This window comes from Anoplolepis gracilipes, chromosome 12 (genome assembly GCF_047496725.1).
Source record: "Anoplolepis gracilipes chromosome 12, ASM4749672v1, whole genome shotgun sequence".
Classification (NCBI taxonomy): domain Eukaryota; kingdom Metazoa; phylum Arthropoda; class Insecta; order Hymenoptera; family Formicidae; genus Anoplolepis; species Anoplolepis gracilipes.
In genome coordinates this window covers 845,700-860,444 of record NC_132981.1, presented here as the reverse complement: position 1 = coordinate 860,444, position 14,745 = coordinate 845,700, and the positions used below count along the sequence as shown (strand labels likewise).

General features: G+C 37.4%; 1 protein-coding gene across 1 annotated transcript; it reads right to left on the bottom strand.

The window, feature by feature from the left end:
- Positions 1-1,209: 1,209 nt before the first annotated feature.
- On the bottom strand, positions 1,210-1,755 carry LOC140671973 (uncharacterized). The gene has a single exon (XM_072903755.1). It carries the CDS (start codon positions 1,753-1,755, stop codon positions 1,210-1,212), a length of 546 nt encoding a protein of 181 aa, XP_072759856.1.
- Between the last annotated feature and the right edge of the window lie 12,990 nt (positions 1,756-14,745).

Here is a 14,745-nt window from a genome sequence, read left to right as displayed (position 1 = left end):
AACGATTTTCGAATAGGTGAAGGACGGCGGTGAACAACGCAAGAACGGCTGCGAACGGATTAAGAACGGGTCAGAAAACGTGAAAAAAAACATAGAAAAACGGAACTTAAAAAACGGTTATTAAAGGATAATAAATGAAAATGAGTGATAAAAAAGCAAACAACAAACAACCGTCGAGAAAAATTGACAAAGCAAAGAATCAACATAGTTTGGAGAGACGACAGTTGGTAAACGAACTGCACGCGCCAGCGAGAAAAAATTTCCCCCGAAGACACGTCATAGTGCGGGGATACGATGATCTGTGGCAAGCCGACATCGTCGAGATGCGTGCGTATGCTCGAGTCAACAAGGGATACAATTACATACTCACTGTTATCGATGTGTTGAGCAAGTATACGTGGGTCGTACCGCTCAAGAGTAAAGGTGGAAGCGAGACGACCGATGCGATTGCAGAGATAATTCGAGACGATGTGAGATGTCCGAAAAATTTTCAAACCGATCAAGGAAAAGAATTTTACAATGCAAATGTACAAAACCTCATGAAGAAACACAATATTAATCATTATTCGACATATTCCGTCATGAAAGCCTCGATCGTGGAACGCTTCAATCATACTTTGAAGAATAAAATGTGGAAAATGTTTACGTTCAATGGAAACTACAAGTGGATCGACGAACTATCGAGACTCGTTGAAGAGTACAACACGCAAAAACATCGCACTATTGGTATGAGACCTGTCGATGTTACTCTAGCCGTCGCAGAAAAACTTTTAAATACGGTGTACAGCAACGTAAAGATTGCGGCGCCGGCGAAATTTAAAATAGGTGATTCGGTGCGCGTGAGTAAATTCAAGACTTTATTCGAAAAAGGCTACACCAAATTGGACCACCGAAGTGTTTGAAATTATTAAGATACAGAAAACTAATCCCGTGACATATATATTAAAAGATTCCCGGAATTCGAGGAAATCCCGTCGCCGGTAGATTTTACGAATACGAACTACAACGCGTTGCTAATCCCGATATATATCTTGTGAAAAAGATATTGAGGAAGAGGGGGGATGAAGTTTTTGTGAAATGGTTGGGATTCGATAGTTCACGGAATTCTTGGATACATAAAAATAATGTATTGTAAAAATATAACAAATATTATATAAAGTTTACATATATATAAATATATAATATTCAAATATACACTTTTTTTCTTTTTTACGACGGTATTCTGTAATGCCCCCATAGTAGCGTATCGATACTTTTAGGTATTATATACCGTTTATCATCGTGTGGACTTAGAGGAATTTTTTTCTGCCACATGGTATATACTTTATGCATTCTTGATCTTATACTCGATTGCTGCCGCGTCATTTCAATTCCTTCGTTCAAACACTGCATGTAATCGTCAAATGTTATCGTTTTCGCGACAACGCTATTCTTGACACCTTTTACCTTTTTCGTATTCTTTTTACCATCTACTTTTAGCGCATACATTTTTGCTCTAAGCCCGACAAATTCTGTCATTATCATACCGTTGTTTTCATCCTTCATCAAACCCGGAACTTTTTTATTCACGAGCGGTATACCGTACGCATTGTCTATCGCATAGTCGCTCGTATCGAATTTGCCGATGTCGTGCTTCATATTCTCGTACACATCGTCGCACTCAATGTGATATATGAGACTATCCGTGTCGGTGTACATGACATTTTCTTTATACATTGGAATCATGTAATCGTGATGAAATTCGTATAAACACATCTTGGATACATCAAGTATACACATACCTACATAGTGTTACGTCCAGGCCCGTAGAAAGGATGGGTCAGAGGAAGGGCATAACAGGAACTGTTCCGATGTCAAAAGTCTTATCGACGAGTGACTCGGTCGAGCGAGCTGCAGGTTAGCAAACAGGTAAACGACGGGTGTCGTTATTACTCTGTTATGCGAACGCTCTCTCTCGGTGGTCCCTTTTTGGTAAGAGAATCGAATCTCTTTTACGCAGGACGGGACCTTGTGTGATCTTTCGCGTGGAGGGAGTTAAATAAGTTTACCGATCATTTAATTTTTAAATTAACATTTATTCAATTGATCCCTACCATTTATACATATAACTTTATTGATATCCGCCTTAATATTATTTGTATGAGTGTGTGTGTGTGTGTTTGTGTGCGTGGATCGCGGGTGTTACATAAATACGGAGGTCATCAACCAGAAAAGAAGGAGAACGAGTGCGATTCTAAAGATTTTATTCTGGTTGGTATTTGTACAATAGTTTATAATAAGAAAAAAAATAATAATAAAGATTTACGAACAGTGTTATGTGTGTTACGGCGCGATTTCGCACACGGTCGTGTCGTCCGATCTATGGTCTCGGTTGGCTCGCGAGAATCAGCGGGTCGGCGCGATTTTAGGCATACTTAGTAAAAGAACAGGGTTGAATAAAGGGGAAAGGAGACGATGAGAGAAAAAAAAGAAAACAAACAAAGAGAAGGAAATTAAACTTATTACTTAGGTAGATTGGTTGCGTTTTAGCTGCTGGTGTAGTTGTGGCTCCAGTTGTGGTCTTACTCGGCGGGTGGTCTTGTTGAGCACTGACTCTAATAGTTTTTAAGACGTAAACGAAACTCCCGTAGTGTAGACGAATTGCTTGAGTCAGCGAACGACCGAAAAATCTGTGCCAAAATGAATCTGATATACTGTCAACTGATTTTAAATTTTGGAATCATCGTAATGCGCGAGTCTTCCCTTTTTATATTAAATTTTGAGGACGTGTTAACAATTTGGGCGGGAGTATTTTTGAGATCTTGACGTATAAAAGCTGTCGTTCGGCGAGATCCTTCTCCTCCTTATTTTTGATTGTTGCTGATTGGTGGGTTCTGTACGGCCTCTTAGGAAATTTGGAGATTCTTCATTTGGTTATTTCCTGGGATTATGCGGCTGTTTTTATCCATTATTTATTTAGGGGATCTCGCTTTCGGTATTTTTCGGTCATTTCTTTGAACATCGATTTCAATGTTTAAAACATTTTTCGTTCCGCGGCCCTCTTATGACTGGTCGGGCAATTATTGCTTTATCTTTATAGAAGGTAAAGACGTGGAGCCGACAGTGCGTAGCGGCATTATTTGTTTCTTTCTTAGAATTATGCAGCTGTGTTTGTTGATTTATTCATTTAGAGGATCTCACTATCGATCCTTTCCGGTCGTTTCCTTTGAACATCGATTTCAATGTTTAAAAATATTTTTCGTCGTGCGATCCCTTTTATGATTAGTCGGGCGATTATTGCTTCATTTTCGTGGGAGGAAAACGTGTAGCCGACAGTGCATAGCGGCATTATTTGTTTCTTTCCTAAGATTATGTAGCTGTGTTTGTCTGTTTCGTTGTTTAGAGGATTTCGTTATTGATCCCTTCCGGTATTTGTTTAGATATCGTTTTAGTAGGTCTAAAAATTATTTGATAATAACGGTTCTTTTCTATTGCGCGACCCGTTTTTTTTGTGACCGATCGGATGATTATTGTTCATTTCGTGGAAGGAAAAACGTGGAGCCGACAGGACGTAACAATAGATTAGTTTATAAAACTTCACCTCGAGTCTACGCAATTCCACAGCGATTAAATTTTCCGAAAAAACGCTCCTGCTATGAAAATTTGGTTTCGCGATCATTGCCTCTGCGCCGTACTTATCGTCCCATTTTGTTATAAGTTTAATATCTACGCGTTTGCGCACATTTTCCATCGTTTTACCGAAAACTGCATTATTCATTAATTTGTATAAATTCTTTTCAAAATCATTTTTCGTCATTGTTCTAAAATGTGTTTAGTTCAATATATGTACGTAACCATGGAGATTGTGCGAATTGTAATATGCGATGAATTTTTGTAACGCGAAGACCGTGTCACGTACATTGCTGCGGTAGTGTATTACGTATCGTTTCTTATCGTATAAGGTTGCGAGCAACTTGTTCTCTCGCTTGCCGGGTGACTTGTCACGTGTCGGACAAAACGGTAAGTCAATATGCGCGTCGTGAAGATGCTACGGATACTCGAGGTCGACTTCGAGGATATAGCCTGTAGGCGAATCGGACGAGATCGATGATAGATTAAAATTTGATATATTGTCGACCCATTGAAAACTAGCGTAAGGCAAAGGTTGACACATTGCCCATCCGTATAAATTATTTACATCGAAATACATTAGATACGATGACGGTTTCAATGAATCGTATGACTGCATGTACTTGTTATTAGCATGCGCGTATCTGTTGGAACATTGACTCAAACCACCGCGTATACCTCGTTCTATAAACATTACCATATCGATATCAGTGAGCAATTCAAACTTAATGTTTGTATGCTTCAACATGGCATCCCACGTGTATCCGGGAAGAGTATAGTAATGCGCAGGGTCGAGCCCGTAACTCTTGATACAATTGTCACGAAAATTTTCAAAAACATCGGCTAATAACAAGACATCAATTTTTAAATATAGATCGCTATATTCGCCTAGCGTTCTAATGGAGAATCGGTTCTAAACAGTCTCGGCGTGCGCGTAATCGCTCTCGGATACTGTGTCATCGGTCAAGGAATTGTAAAATAATTCGTGCGGAGGTAAACATGTATCGTGCAATTTATCTACACGATCGATATATTTGTACGGAAAGACACCTTTTTGCGCCAACAAATCAAAGTTTTCTACACGTAAATTTTGATATTCAGATTGTAAAATTTTTAATTTTTCTTTACTGAGAAAAGATGCTAATTTGTTGAGACTTGTTACGAGAAATTTAAAAGAATCAATGAAGCGTAATTTAATGTGATTTCGTGATTTGTCTTCCGTAAGTTTAACATCTTTCGTAAATGAAACGTATTTTTCTTTAGTTATCGGAAGTAAATCAATTCTTCCTTCGAACGCTGTGACTATTTCCTCGATTATAAAATGTGAATCGTAACCGGATAAATTGTGGAAAATAATTGGAATATAAAAGGATTCCTTATAATTTAGATTGCAATTTGAATGCGCGGGACCTCTGTACCGCCCAGTGAGGCGGCAATGATCGTGTACGCGCGTATCGTCTTCCACGAATGGTTTCTCACATATATGACATTGAGTAGCGCTATTAAACTTTTCCAATTCTTTACGCGTCAAATTTATCATGGGAAGATTTGTAGATAAAATTGTTTTTACGCGCGTTGCTAAATTTTTTAATTCTTCAGCAAACCCTGCAACGCAATTATTATCCCGACATGAATGGTACGCGGATAACGATTTGTCGTACGAGCAATGTACATAATAAGCGATACTAAACACTTGATGATGCTGGTATACATTTTTTTCTGCTTCTTCTTTGTCCGTCTTTCTCAAAACACATTCCAGGTCGGCATACACGACGAAAGAAACCTGCTCCTTCCTGTTATAGTTGTTAAAAGCGAGCCACTTATCTTTATCGCTCGGTAATCGGATAGCGCAGTCATTCATCTTCCCGCAGTCTACAGTATGTGACTGTAGTTTCTCATTCGAATAAAAGTAATGTAGACATCTATAAAAAATAGAAATAATTATTATATATATTTTAACATCTATAAAAAATATAAATAATAATAATATATTTATTTTGAAGAAAAATCAATAATATTAAATATACATATCGATCGCAGATATATGTTTGTCCATTGTATTTATTGAGTTGCAAACTCACGAACCGGGATAAATTCTTGATCCACGCAAAATGTCCGATATCTTGCGCATCTTGAATGTAGAGCAATTTGACGTGCTTGTCCCGCTTTTGCTCCGAAAGACGAATAGGAACAATATTTTCGTTTTCGATGGTATACACATTGATTGAAATATTGTTAATTTCAAACTTTTTAATTTGCTTAAGAGTCACTGGAAACTCAATGTCTCGAAGATTTAGTACATCCGTATAATGCGGATACGATAATTCTCGTTCAACCCTTTTTTCAGCGGGATACATAGCAGCAGTCACTGCCCATGCAAAACATGCTTTGGATCGCACGTTAACAACCGTTCGCTTCATCATTATCTTTCGCGGTAATATAATATGACATCCCGCATGCATAGGATTATATTTATTTATATTTACAGTCAAATTAAGTATACGCGATAATGCCCACCCACTATCACGTTCTTGAAATTCTTCGAGAGATGCTAAAGTGGGCTCGATAACACGTTGCTCGTACTATTCGCGTAAATCAGATGTACGAAATAGATCACAGTTTTTTGTACTTACACTTTTATTGTCGTGCTTTTCACCCGCCACAAACTCACCGTTAAACACAGTATTCACTTTCACACTGCAGTGTGTTTTGATAGCGTCTCGCAAATGTTCGAGCACGATATCACTCGCGTCTTCGAGAAACTGGCGAGGTTCGATATAATTGATATTGATTATCGCACCAGTCGATATACGGTTCTCGAACGCTGTATCAATTTCTCGCCAAAATAGTGCAGCTTGATACGCGCTGTGTCCGGCACCCGCGTGTACGAAACGTTTGCGCAACGCATTTTTCAGTCCTTCGAGTCGCGCAATCTTTACGATCAACAATTGCTGATATCCGATTGATATTCGCGGTCGTTTAATTCGACTCTGCTCTTCCAACGACTTGATATATTCATCGCATCGCACCTCCCACGCAAAGTACTCCTCCACCGAATTTATCAAGGTGGATTGATGTGTAAAACCTGCTCCATTTTTTACATATAAGGTACACTCGCACAAGCTTCGACAATAATGGCAAAATGTGACTCTCTGTTCTGATTTATATCTAATCGTTATATTCTTTTCGCGTTGCGAAACGTTATTCTTTCGTGTAAACATCAGTCATTTCTATAATGTCATGTCTCTTTATCTCACACATATTTCGTGGTAATGTAATATAATATGACATCCTGTACGCATAGGATTATATTTATTATTTATATTTATAGTCAAATTAAATATACATGATAATGCCCACCCACTATGCGAAACGTTATTCTTTAGCGCAAACATCCGTACTGTCGGCGTTCTGTATATGTTTCTATTTAGTAAAAAATTTTATCTCTTTATATATATGCTTTGTCGTATACATTTGTAACTGAATATTTGAATCGATTTCATCATATGGCAGCCACCCACGGCGCTCGAGAAAGCACGTGGGGACGATTTTTAATAATTTTTAGCAGCCTTACATTGGCGCTTGCAAAATTATGTCAGAAATATTCCCCTCCTCATTACGTTTTGCGATATTACAAATTGCTCGCAGTACTTTGAATAGTTTAGTATCGCATCAGTTGTCCGTACATAAGGTTGTGCAAAAAAAAATGTGCTCCACAAAAGAAACTAACAAGATGAATTTTTACATTCCGAATGAGAACGGTGAAATTCAATCAAAGAAAATGTAAGTTTCAATTATTTTCTAAATATTATTTTCTAAATATTATTTTTAATATATTTTAATATTTTATATAGCGTTTCATCTCGTCGTGCGGTTTGTATACTTGGGAGAAGGTATACCTTAACTCCGACATCTTACAAATATTTGGAGATTGGAATAAGCGTTGGAGCTATGTCTTATGTGGAATTGATAATTGGTGACAACCGAGGCAATCGAGTAGTATTGCTTATCGTACTCTGGCACTCATTGATGCAGAAACGTACAGACATTGAACGACATGTACAATCGACTGAAAGTCAGCCATTATGGATCTGCGATCTATCTATCCAAATGATTGCATTAAACGGATCGAGGATTGTTAAATTAACATTATCTAATAAGTCTTTGTATATGCAACCTCAAACATTATTACATTTATTCGATTTTGAAGATTGTATCGATCATATGCATTCATGATTGTGTCAAAATACACATCTCGTAAATGAAAAGTTTAAACAATTTTGTAACGTTTTGCAACGTAACAATTACTAATGTAAATGATGCTGTGAAAGCGATTCGCGAGAGTGACGCGTTCGATAGCGGATTACTCGTAGATTGCGAATTGTTGGCGTGTGCTATAAATGATATACTTTATGATACTTGTAACAAATCTTTTTAAATAAAAATTTATGTTAAACTCATTTATATATATATTACTTATTTGCGCCTTCTTCATCTATCCCATCCTTCTTCCTCTGTATTAGATATAATTAGATAATAAGATATATAATAAGATAACATTTAACATTATAAAAAAAAAACTTAACATATAAAAATTATCTTTTTCTCGCGTACGCCTTAGCCTCCGTCTTACTTCTCCTTTGATATCCTCCTTCCTCTCTATTCTTTCTCTCGCACCCATATCTCCTTTTCCTATCATCATGCACTCCTTGTCATACACATACAGCGCTTTCCTTTTCACACCACATCATACTCTCCTTGTCCTACGCTATATAGAACGCCTATAGCACCGTCTCCCTCTACCGCGTTGCGAACGCCTATAACACCGTCTCTTTCTACCACGTTGCAAACGCCTATCGCGTCGTTACCATGGGAATATAAAAAATTTATTAATATTAATCTAATTATTTATTGCAAATATACATTACGGATAAACAGAATGGGGTGAATATTTTATCTATAACAGTTGACATTCCTCTCTCTCACCATCAAACCTCCGCAATCAGTCGGAGAGGACACTTCCTCCACCTGCGGAGGCATATTAACCCCCTCCCTTCCCCCCTACCTCCTCAATCTGGGAGACATTTAGGTACCTTCTTTCTTCCCCCTCAATCTGAGGGACATTTGGTACCTCTCCCCCCCATATCAGTATCGGGGGGTGAGGTAATCAGTTCCCCGTTTACCTCACCCCCCTCAGATCCCAGTATTAAAATACTTATATATTATCTACTGCTATTATAATTATTTTTATTATAAAATGTACATATCTTATTTTAATTTCTTGTTATCTAAAATTAAATGGCGTAAAACGTTGCATTAGGAAATTAATTTTTACCTCTCCGAATGCGCCGCAACCAAGAAATTCTGTTATTGTAATTTGCTCACGTTTGATTTTCATCAATTTATTTGAATTACATTGCAACATAGGTCTGTATGACGTATTGAACTGAATAGTATTCTTAGTAGGCATCAAATCTATACTCGCTAATTCGATGTCGGTCATTATAGTAGGTAAAACTTACTCATTACCTTCCTTGCGTTGTCGATATACTATTAAAATTATAATATACTTATCTACCAATATGTATATATGTATAATATGTAGTATTTACATCTAACAATAAGTTAACTTTTTCAGAAAATCTCTATATATATAGTATCCAATATAATTTGTAATTAAAGACTGAAACGTATCAAATATATTTACAATAATAAAAGCAGCAGACGCAAATTAGTATAACGACAATAACTATAACGGCAAACGCTGTTGTACTGCTCGAAATATCATCACCTTAATTACGCAAAAATAAAATGGTTTTAATATTTTTGTTTCAAAACTTACTTCTATTTCTTGTAACTTCATTATTTCTAATTTTTTTAATTTGATAAGCATTCTTAGTTTTAAAATAAACATATAATATGTGTTATGATATCTTCTTTTGCTTACGTAATGTTGAAAAAGTAAATCTTTCATCAGACGGCCATGTAAAGTTTTTATCATACTCGGGATATCTCAGTATCAAGCGAAACTGATATGAAGTTTCCGGTTGTAAATTTTTTATGTAGAATGTTACTTCCTCGTCATAGTTCACCTTAATATTGTTTGTTGTTTGCCAATTTTCTGTCGAATTATTTTTGTATTTTAACGCACAAAGTCAGATTGGTACTCGGAATCCAAGATATGTTCATGGTGTTTATGCTGACTTCGCTCAAAGTGATATTGTTCGGTTCCAAGTATGTGCGAATGGTCTTACTTGAACTGTTGTTGTAAAAATCGCTGAAATTAACTGGATATACACGCACATATATCAAGTACTCATATGCAGATAGTAACTGAAGTTTTGTAGAAAACATGCCATCTGCCGTATATTGAGGCATTTTAATTATTTGTGTGGTATTCCGTCTATCAAATTAAGTGACCTCCAATGCACTTCGTAGGTAACAGGCACGTAGTTCAGTTTCTTGGGCGGCATCCATTGAACTGCCACTATAGTAAATGTCAGAGTTTGAACCGTTATGTTTTCCGGTGCATTAAGCTTGCCCGGCTTAGTTCTTATAAATAGTGTGTCATCCGAACCTAACATAGGATTCATCGATAACTGATCTACGTAAAAATTGCTTAGGTTTAACTGTAAGCGGCGTTAAATTCTGAATGACCCAGCGAAGTGCAGGGCGATGGCTTTGCCTGCCAACTCCTTCGGAAAGCTGAAGGCGACGGTATCCCGTCTCGAACATAGCGTCGAGAAATGACAAAATGCTCGACATTTTAAAATCTTCACAAAAGAACTTCACTTCACTGGATCACTGACAGACACCTTATGTCAGCTCCAGCGAGAGCTAGGTAACGTCTCGGTGAAAAAAAAATGGGTAGGAGATGTGCATGACATAAGAGTTAGCAACAAATGCTTACTCTTTATAGTTGATAAAGAATTAAAAGCTGACGCGAACTGTCGCTCCACACAGCATTCATACAGATAATTATAATTAAATAGCGACACAATCAAATAAGCATCAGACATCTATTGAAACATTGATCAACATGGATCTAAACATTGATCAACATCGATCTAAACATGTTTGAAACTTATTATACACCAAATGAATATCTTAATATCATAACTTGAAATATAATACCAGATGCAGCTGCACCATGAAATGTAATATTCACCACACAGATGTATACATGGCTAAGAGATATAATACTTGCTACAGATCGATCCAACCACTTTCATACATCAAACAAACATCTATCGAACCATGTTTGAACCACTATCGTACATCAAACAAACATCTATCGAACCATGTTTGAACCACTATTGTACATCAAACGAACATCTATCAAACCGCGATGAACATCTATCAAACCATGTTTGAACCACTATCGTACATCAAACGAACGTTGATCAACATCAAACGAACGTCGATCAACATCAAACGAACGTTGATCAACCTCAATCGAACGTTGATCAACATCAATTGAATGACATAAATTTTGATACTTTTTCGCGTTTAAAGATATCAAATATTCCACGTCCATTGTTTGCTAAAATGCAGACTAATAGAAAAATGCATCACGTACTGTAATATAATACAACCTACAAGGAGAGGATAAAAAAAAGATAATAATAATAACACACATGTATTGTAACAATAGTTTATTATAAATATGGATTGATCGAACCTTTATGATGATGATGATTCGACCACCAATTGAATAATTTAAATACATTTTGTAAAGCACAATTTCGTAAATGTCTATCGCAACGCAGAGTAAAATCTAATTTATCTAAAGCAGGAACGTCATTATAGTCGTTATTCCATGTCTTGATAATAAGACCGATTCTCTCATCGTCTTCCAGTAAATTTGCCAATCAATTCTCGTTTTTCAAGTCCTTTGACATACACTCGAGAAGATGCATCTTTCAACGTCACGGCGTCAATGATTAAACGTTTGGCCCTGTAGTACGGAATGTTTCCCTTCTCCCATTGTGATGTTTTCCAATCAACCATGCAACTTGAGATCTCTCAGATCTCGTGAGCAAACGGAATGGTGTAAGACTCGTAAAAATATAATGAGAGAGTACAGAGCCCTTTGTCGGAATCGCAATTTCTTTCACGATAAACTTTCCTCCAACGATAAATCCTTGGAGATCCACAAACGTTGGCACAACCATAATGAAATGATATTGATGAGAACTATGACGGACGACTAATGTCGATCATCGAATATCGCTAGTTTTATAATATTATAATGTTATAACATTGGAGGGGATTATTCCTGATTCATGTAATTTTGCGGACAACATTTGTCAACGGGTTATATTCGAAAATGCGATCGTGCAAGATGAGGCAATATGCGGTGTATTTGCGGGTACGTCTAGCTTACATTCAAATTCTATTCTTACGTCCACGGTAGCATTTTTGACAGACTCGTTTTGTCACGAGCAGTCAATGACCGTGAGAGGACCGCACTCTAGAAATTTTGCCATGGTAAATAATACATTATCATTATTGCATCCGTAATAAGATTTACGAAAACGCGCGTACATGTCGAATAGGATAGCGTATCTCTTTTTATCAAAATCCAAATTTAAATCATCATACGGATAAAATTCAGAGTTTAGATATAGTTTAACGTTTGTCAATTTGCAGTCGTCGATTTTGGTAATATCTTTCGACGCGACATTTTTTTCTAACAGTCTGTAGTGCAAAGATTACGTATCGCGGTTTTTCCAGCTGAGAGGCAGTTTTCACAGATCATGAATGCTTGATCGTACTGTGTAGCAAAGGAAATTCGTATAGATCCCACGAGCGGAAACTCATGTTCAAGTTTCTACCGCTCTCCAATGCTCGTAGCAAGGACAGTTTATTAATTTCGTTTAATATTACGTGAGGCATATGCCATTGTATTTTGTGTAATTCAATCTCAGCTTCAGCAGCCTGAGCTCCAACTAGACAATTGTTGTCGTTGCGTGAACGTATTAGAATCAATTCATGACGAGCGTTAATCACAACGCGCTTATAATCCTCGCAAAATCCAAGCAACATATTGAGCGGCACGCAAAAATTGAAGTAGCCTTCGCCACCATTATTTGCAACTATATTCCACGCATCATTGTGCAAGATTTTACTTCTCTCGTGTGTAAGGGAAATGTAGTTTTTAATCGTGCAAGTTATTCCAACTTTTCTGTTGCGATCAATTTCCACACCGTTGAGTTCATATCGAAGTTCATCAAACATGCAACACAATTATTTCCCAATATCATTAGTTCATCCTTTTTCCTTATCGTCAATTTTCCATCGACGTAAAGGAAGCTTTCGCACGGCAACGTGTACAAATCCTGATGCTCTATAGGTATCCGTATCTCATCGCTATATGCAAGTGTTGTATTAGCGTATGGATTGTACGTATGAGTTTCAATCTTTACTATACGGTCGTCAAAGATCGGTTCGTTTCCAATGTTCAAAATGTCAACCATTCTTTCAATTATTTCGTACGACAAATCCCAAAGACTTTAAAAATTCACGATTCAACGCGCTGAGCTTCTTTTCAGCGTAACCAGACACCTGATTATTGTCACCAGACACCGCTCGCCTCCTCTCAAAAGTATTGTCCCTCGTAAAGATATTGTCTCTCGCGTGCTCCGTTTCATTCAATACGAGCATATTATTTTTGACGTCGTCGTACGTGTAATCGTACGGTAATTTCCTCTCCTCGAAAATCGAGCAATCGACCCTCACCCTGATCCACAACACGTATCGTTAAATCAGTAATGCTTCGCACGACGATCGGTAGATAAATGATTTACGTGGGCGTTTCCGATATCTTATATCCCGGTGGTACGCTCGGAGAAAATTCATGTATCGTGTGTACGCGCTTACTATTGCTATATACATCACACTGCATTCTATACGAATAATGTTTACATTAATAATATTTATCGGCACATCTGATTCGTATCATTTCCGCAGCTGCAATACACAATTTGAGATTCCCAACAACGATCCTATGTTGTTGGGCTTATTAAAATTTATTCTGTATATGCATTTAATTTCACTTTTCAACGTATTATGATTAGCGCGAATCACTATTGGATATTTCTCATCATTTTTATTAACAATGTTGTGGGAATCGTATTGTAAAATTGCATGCGATAGATATTCATTTATACTATGCAATTCGTACGATCCTTCGGGAATCGTAATTTCCTTGTCGTCGTTGTAAAAGTAAAATTTATTATTCGAGGAATTCACGTTCGGTATCGTATGATAAGTTTCAAAATCCGTTAAACCAAGTTTGTAATCATCATCGTTCAAATCTATAGCTGGAAAGTAGCTTACGCAAGAACGCTACTCTTACCAGTCAACGTGCCAGTGACATCGAATACTGAGTCACGACAGTAGAGTGTTAGGCTTTAAATTTAATCGTTTGAAGAATTTAGACACAATTGTCCGCAAATACTCTGATTATAATTTTGATAAGACGCATGATTGTATTCAATTTTTGTTACATTCTGTCCAAATATTGCACCAGTTCCTCGGGCAGTCGAAGATTTCCAAAACTGTCAAAATACACAACATTATCTCCCCTCTTTGCGTATGCTACCCAATGAGTACCAGGACCCTCAACGTCGTCCAAATTGACAATGCAGCTTTCGTTTCATCGCACGCCGCTTATCGGTAAATTATTGCGCATGAAAACGCCTCTAAAGAAAGGTATGCGCATACGACTTGCAAGTTGTTCCAATTGTACGTTAGTTGTTACACCCGCAGGCATTTTTAACGTTTTTTTTTCTCAGCAGTCGTTGAGAACCCCCGTCCACGCTTGTACAGAGCGAGATAAAGTCCACGACCTTCCATAGCACGATTGTGACCTTGCATTTCTTCGAATTGGCGTTGCGCGGCCTTGCTATCGTTTACAGCCTTTGCGATTCCCGCTGCTCCACTAGCCAAAGAACCGACTCTTAACAATGGTAAAATACCTCCACGCTTCGCTACTGGAAGTATTTCAACATCTTTTTCTTTTTCGGTGATTTTTTCATATTCATTCCCATACCAAATTTCGTTTTTGCCTTCATGGCCGTCCAAACAGCCGTAGCAGCCGCTCTGTCACCAAAAGTCGAATCCCTCGCGGTA

Bases quoted from the DNA above. Each gene is read 5' to 3' on its own strand.
- LOC140671973 (XM_072903755.1), bottom strand. From the start codon at position 1,755: ATGTGTTTATACGAATTTCATCACGATTACATGATTCCAATGTATAAA.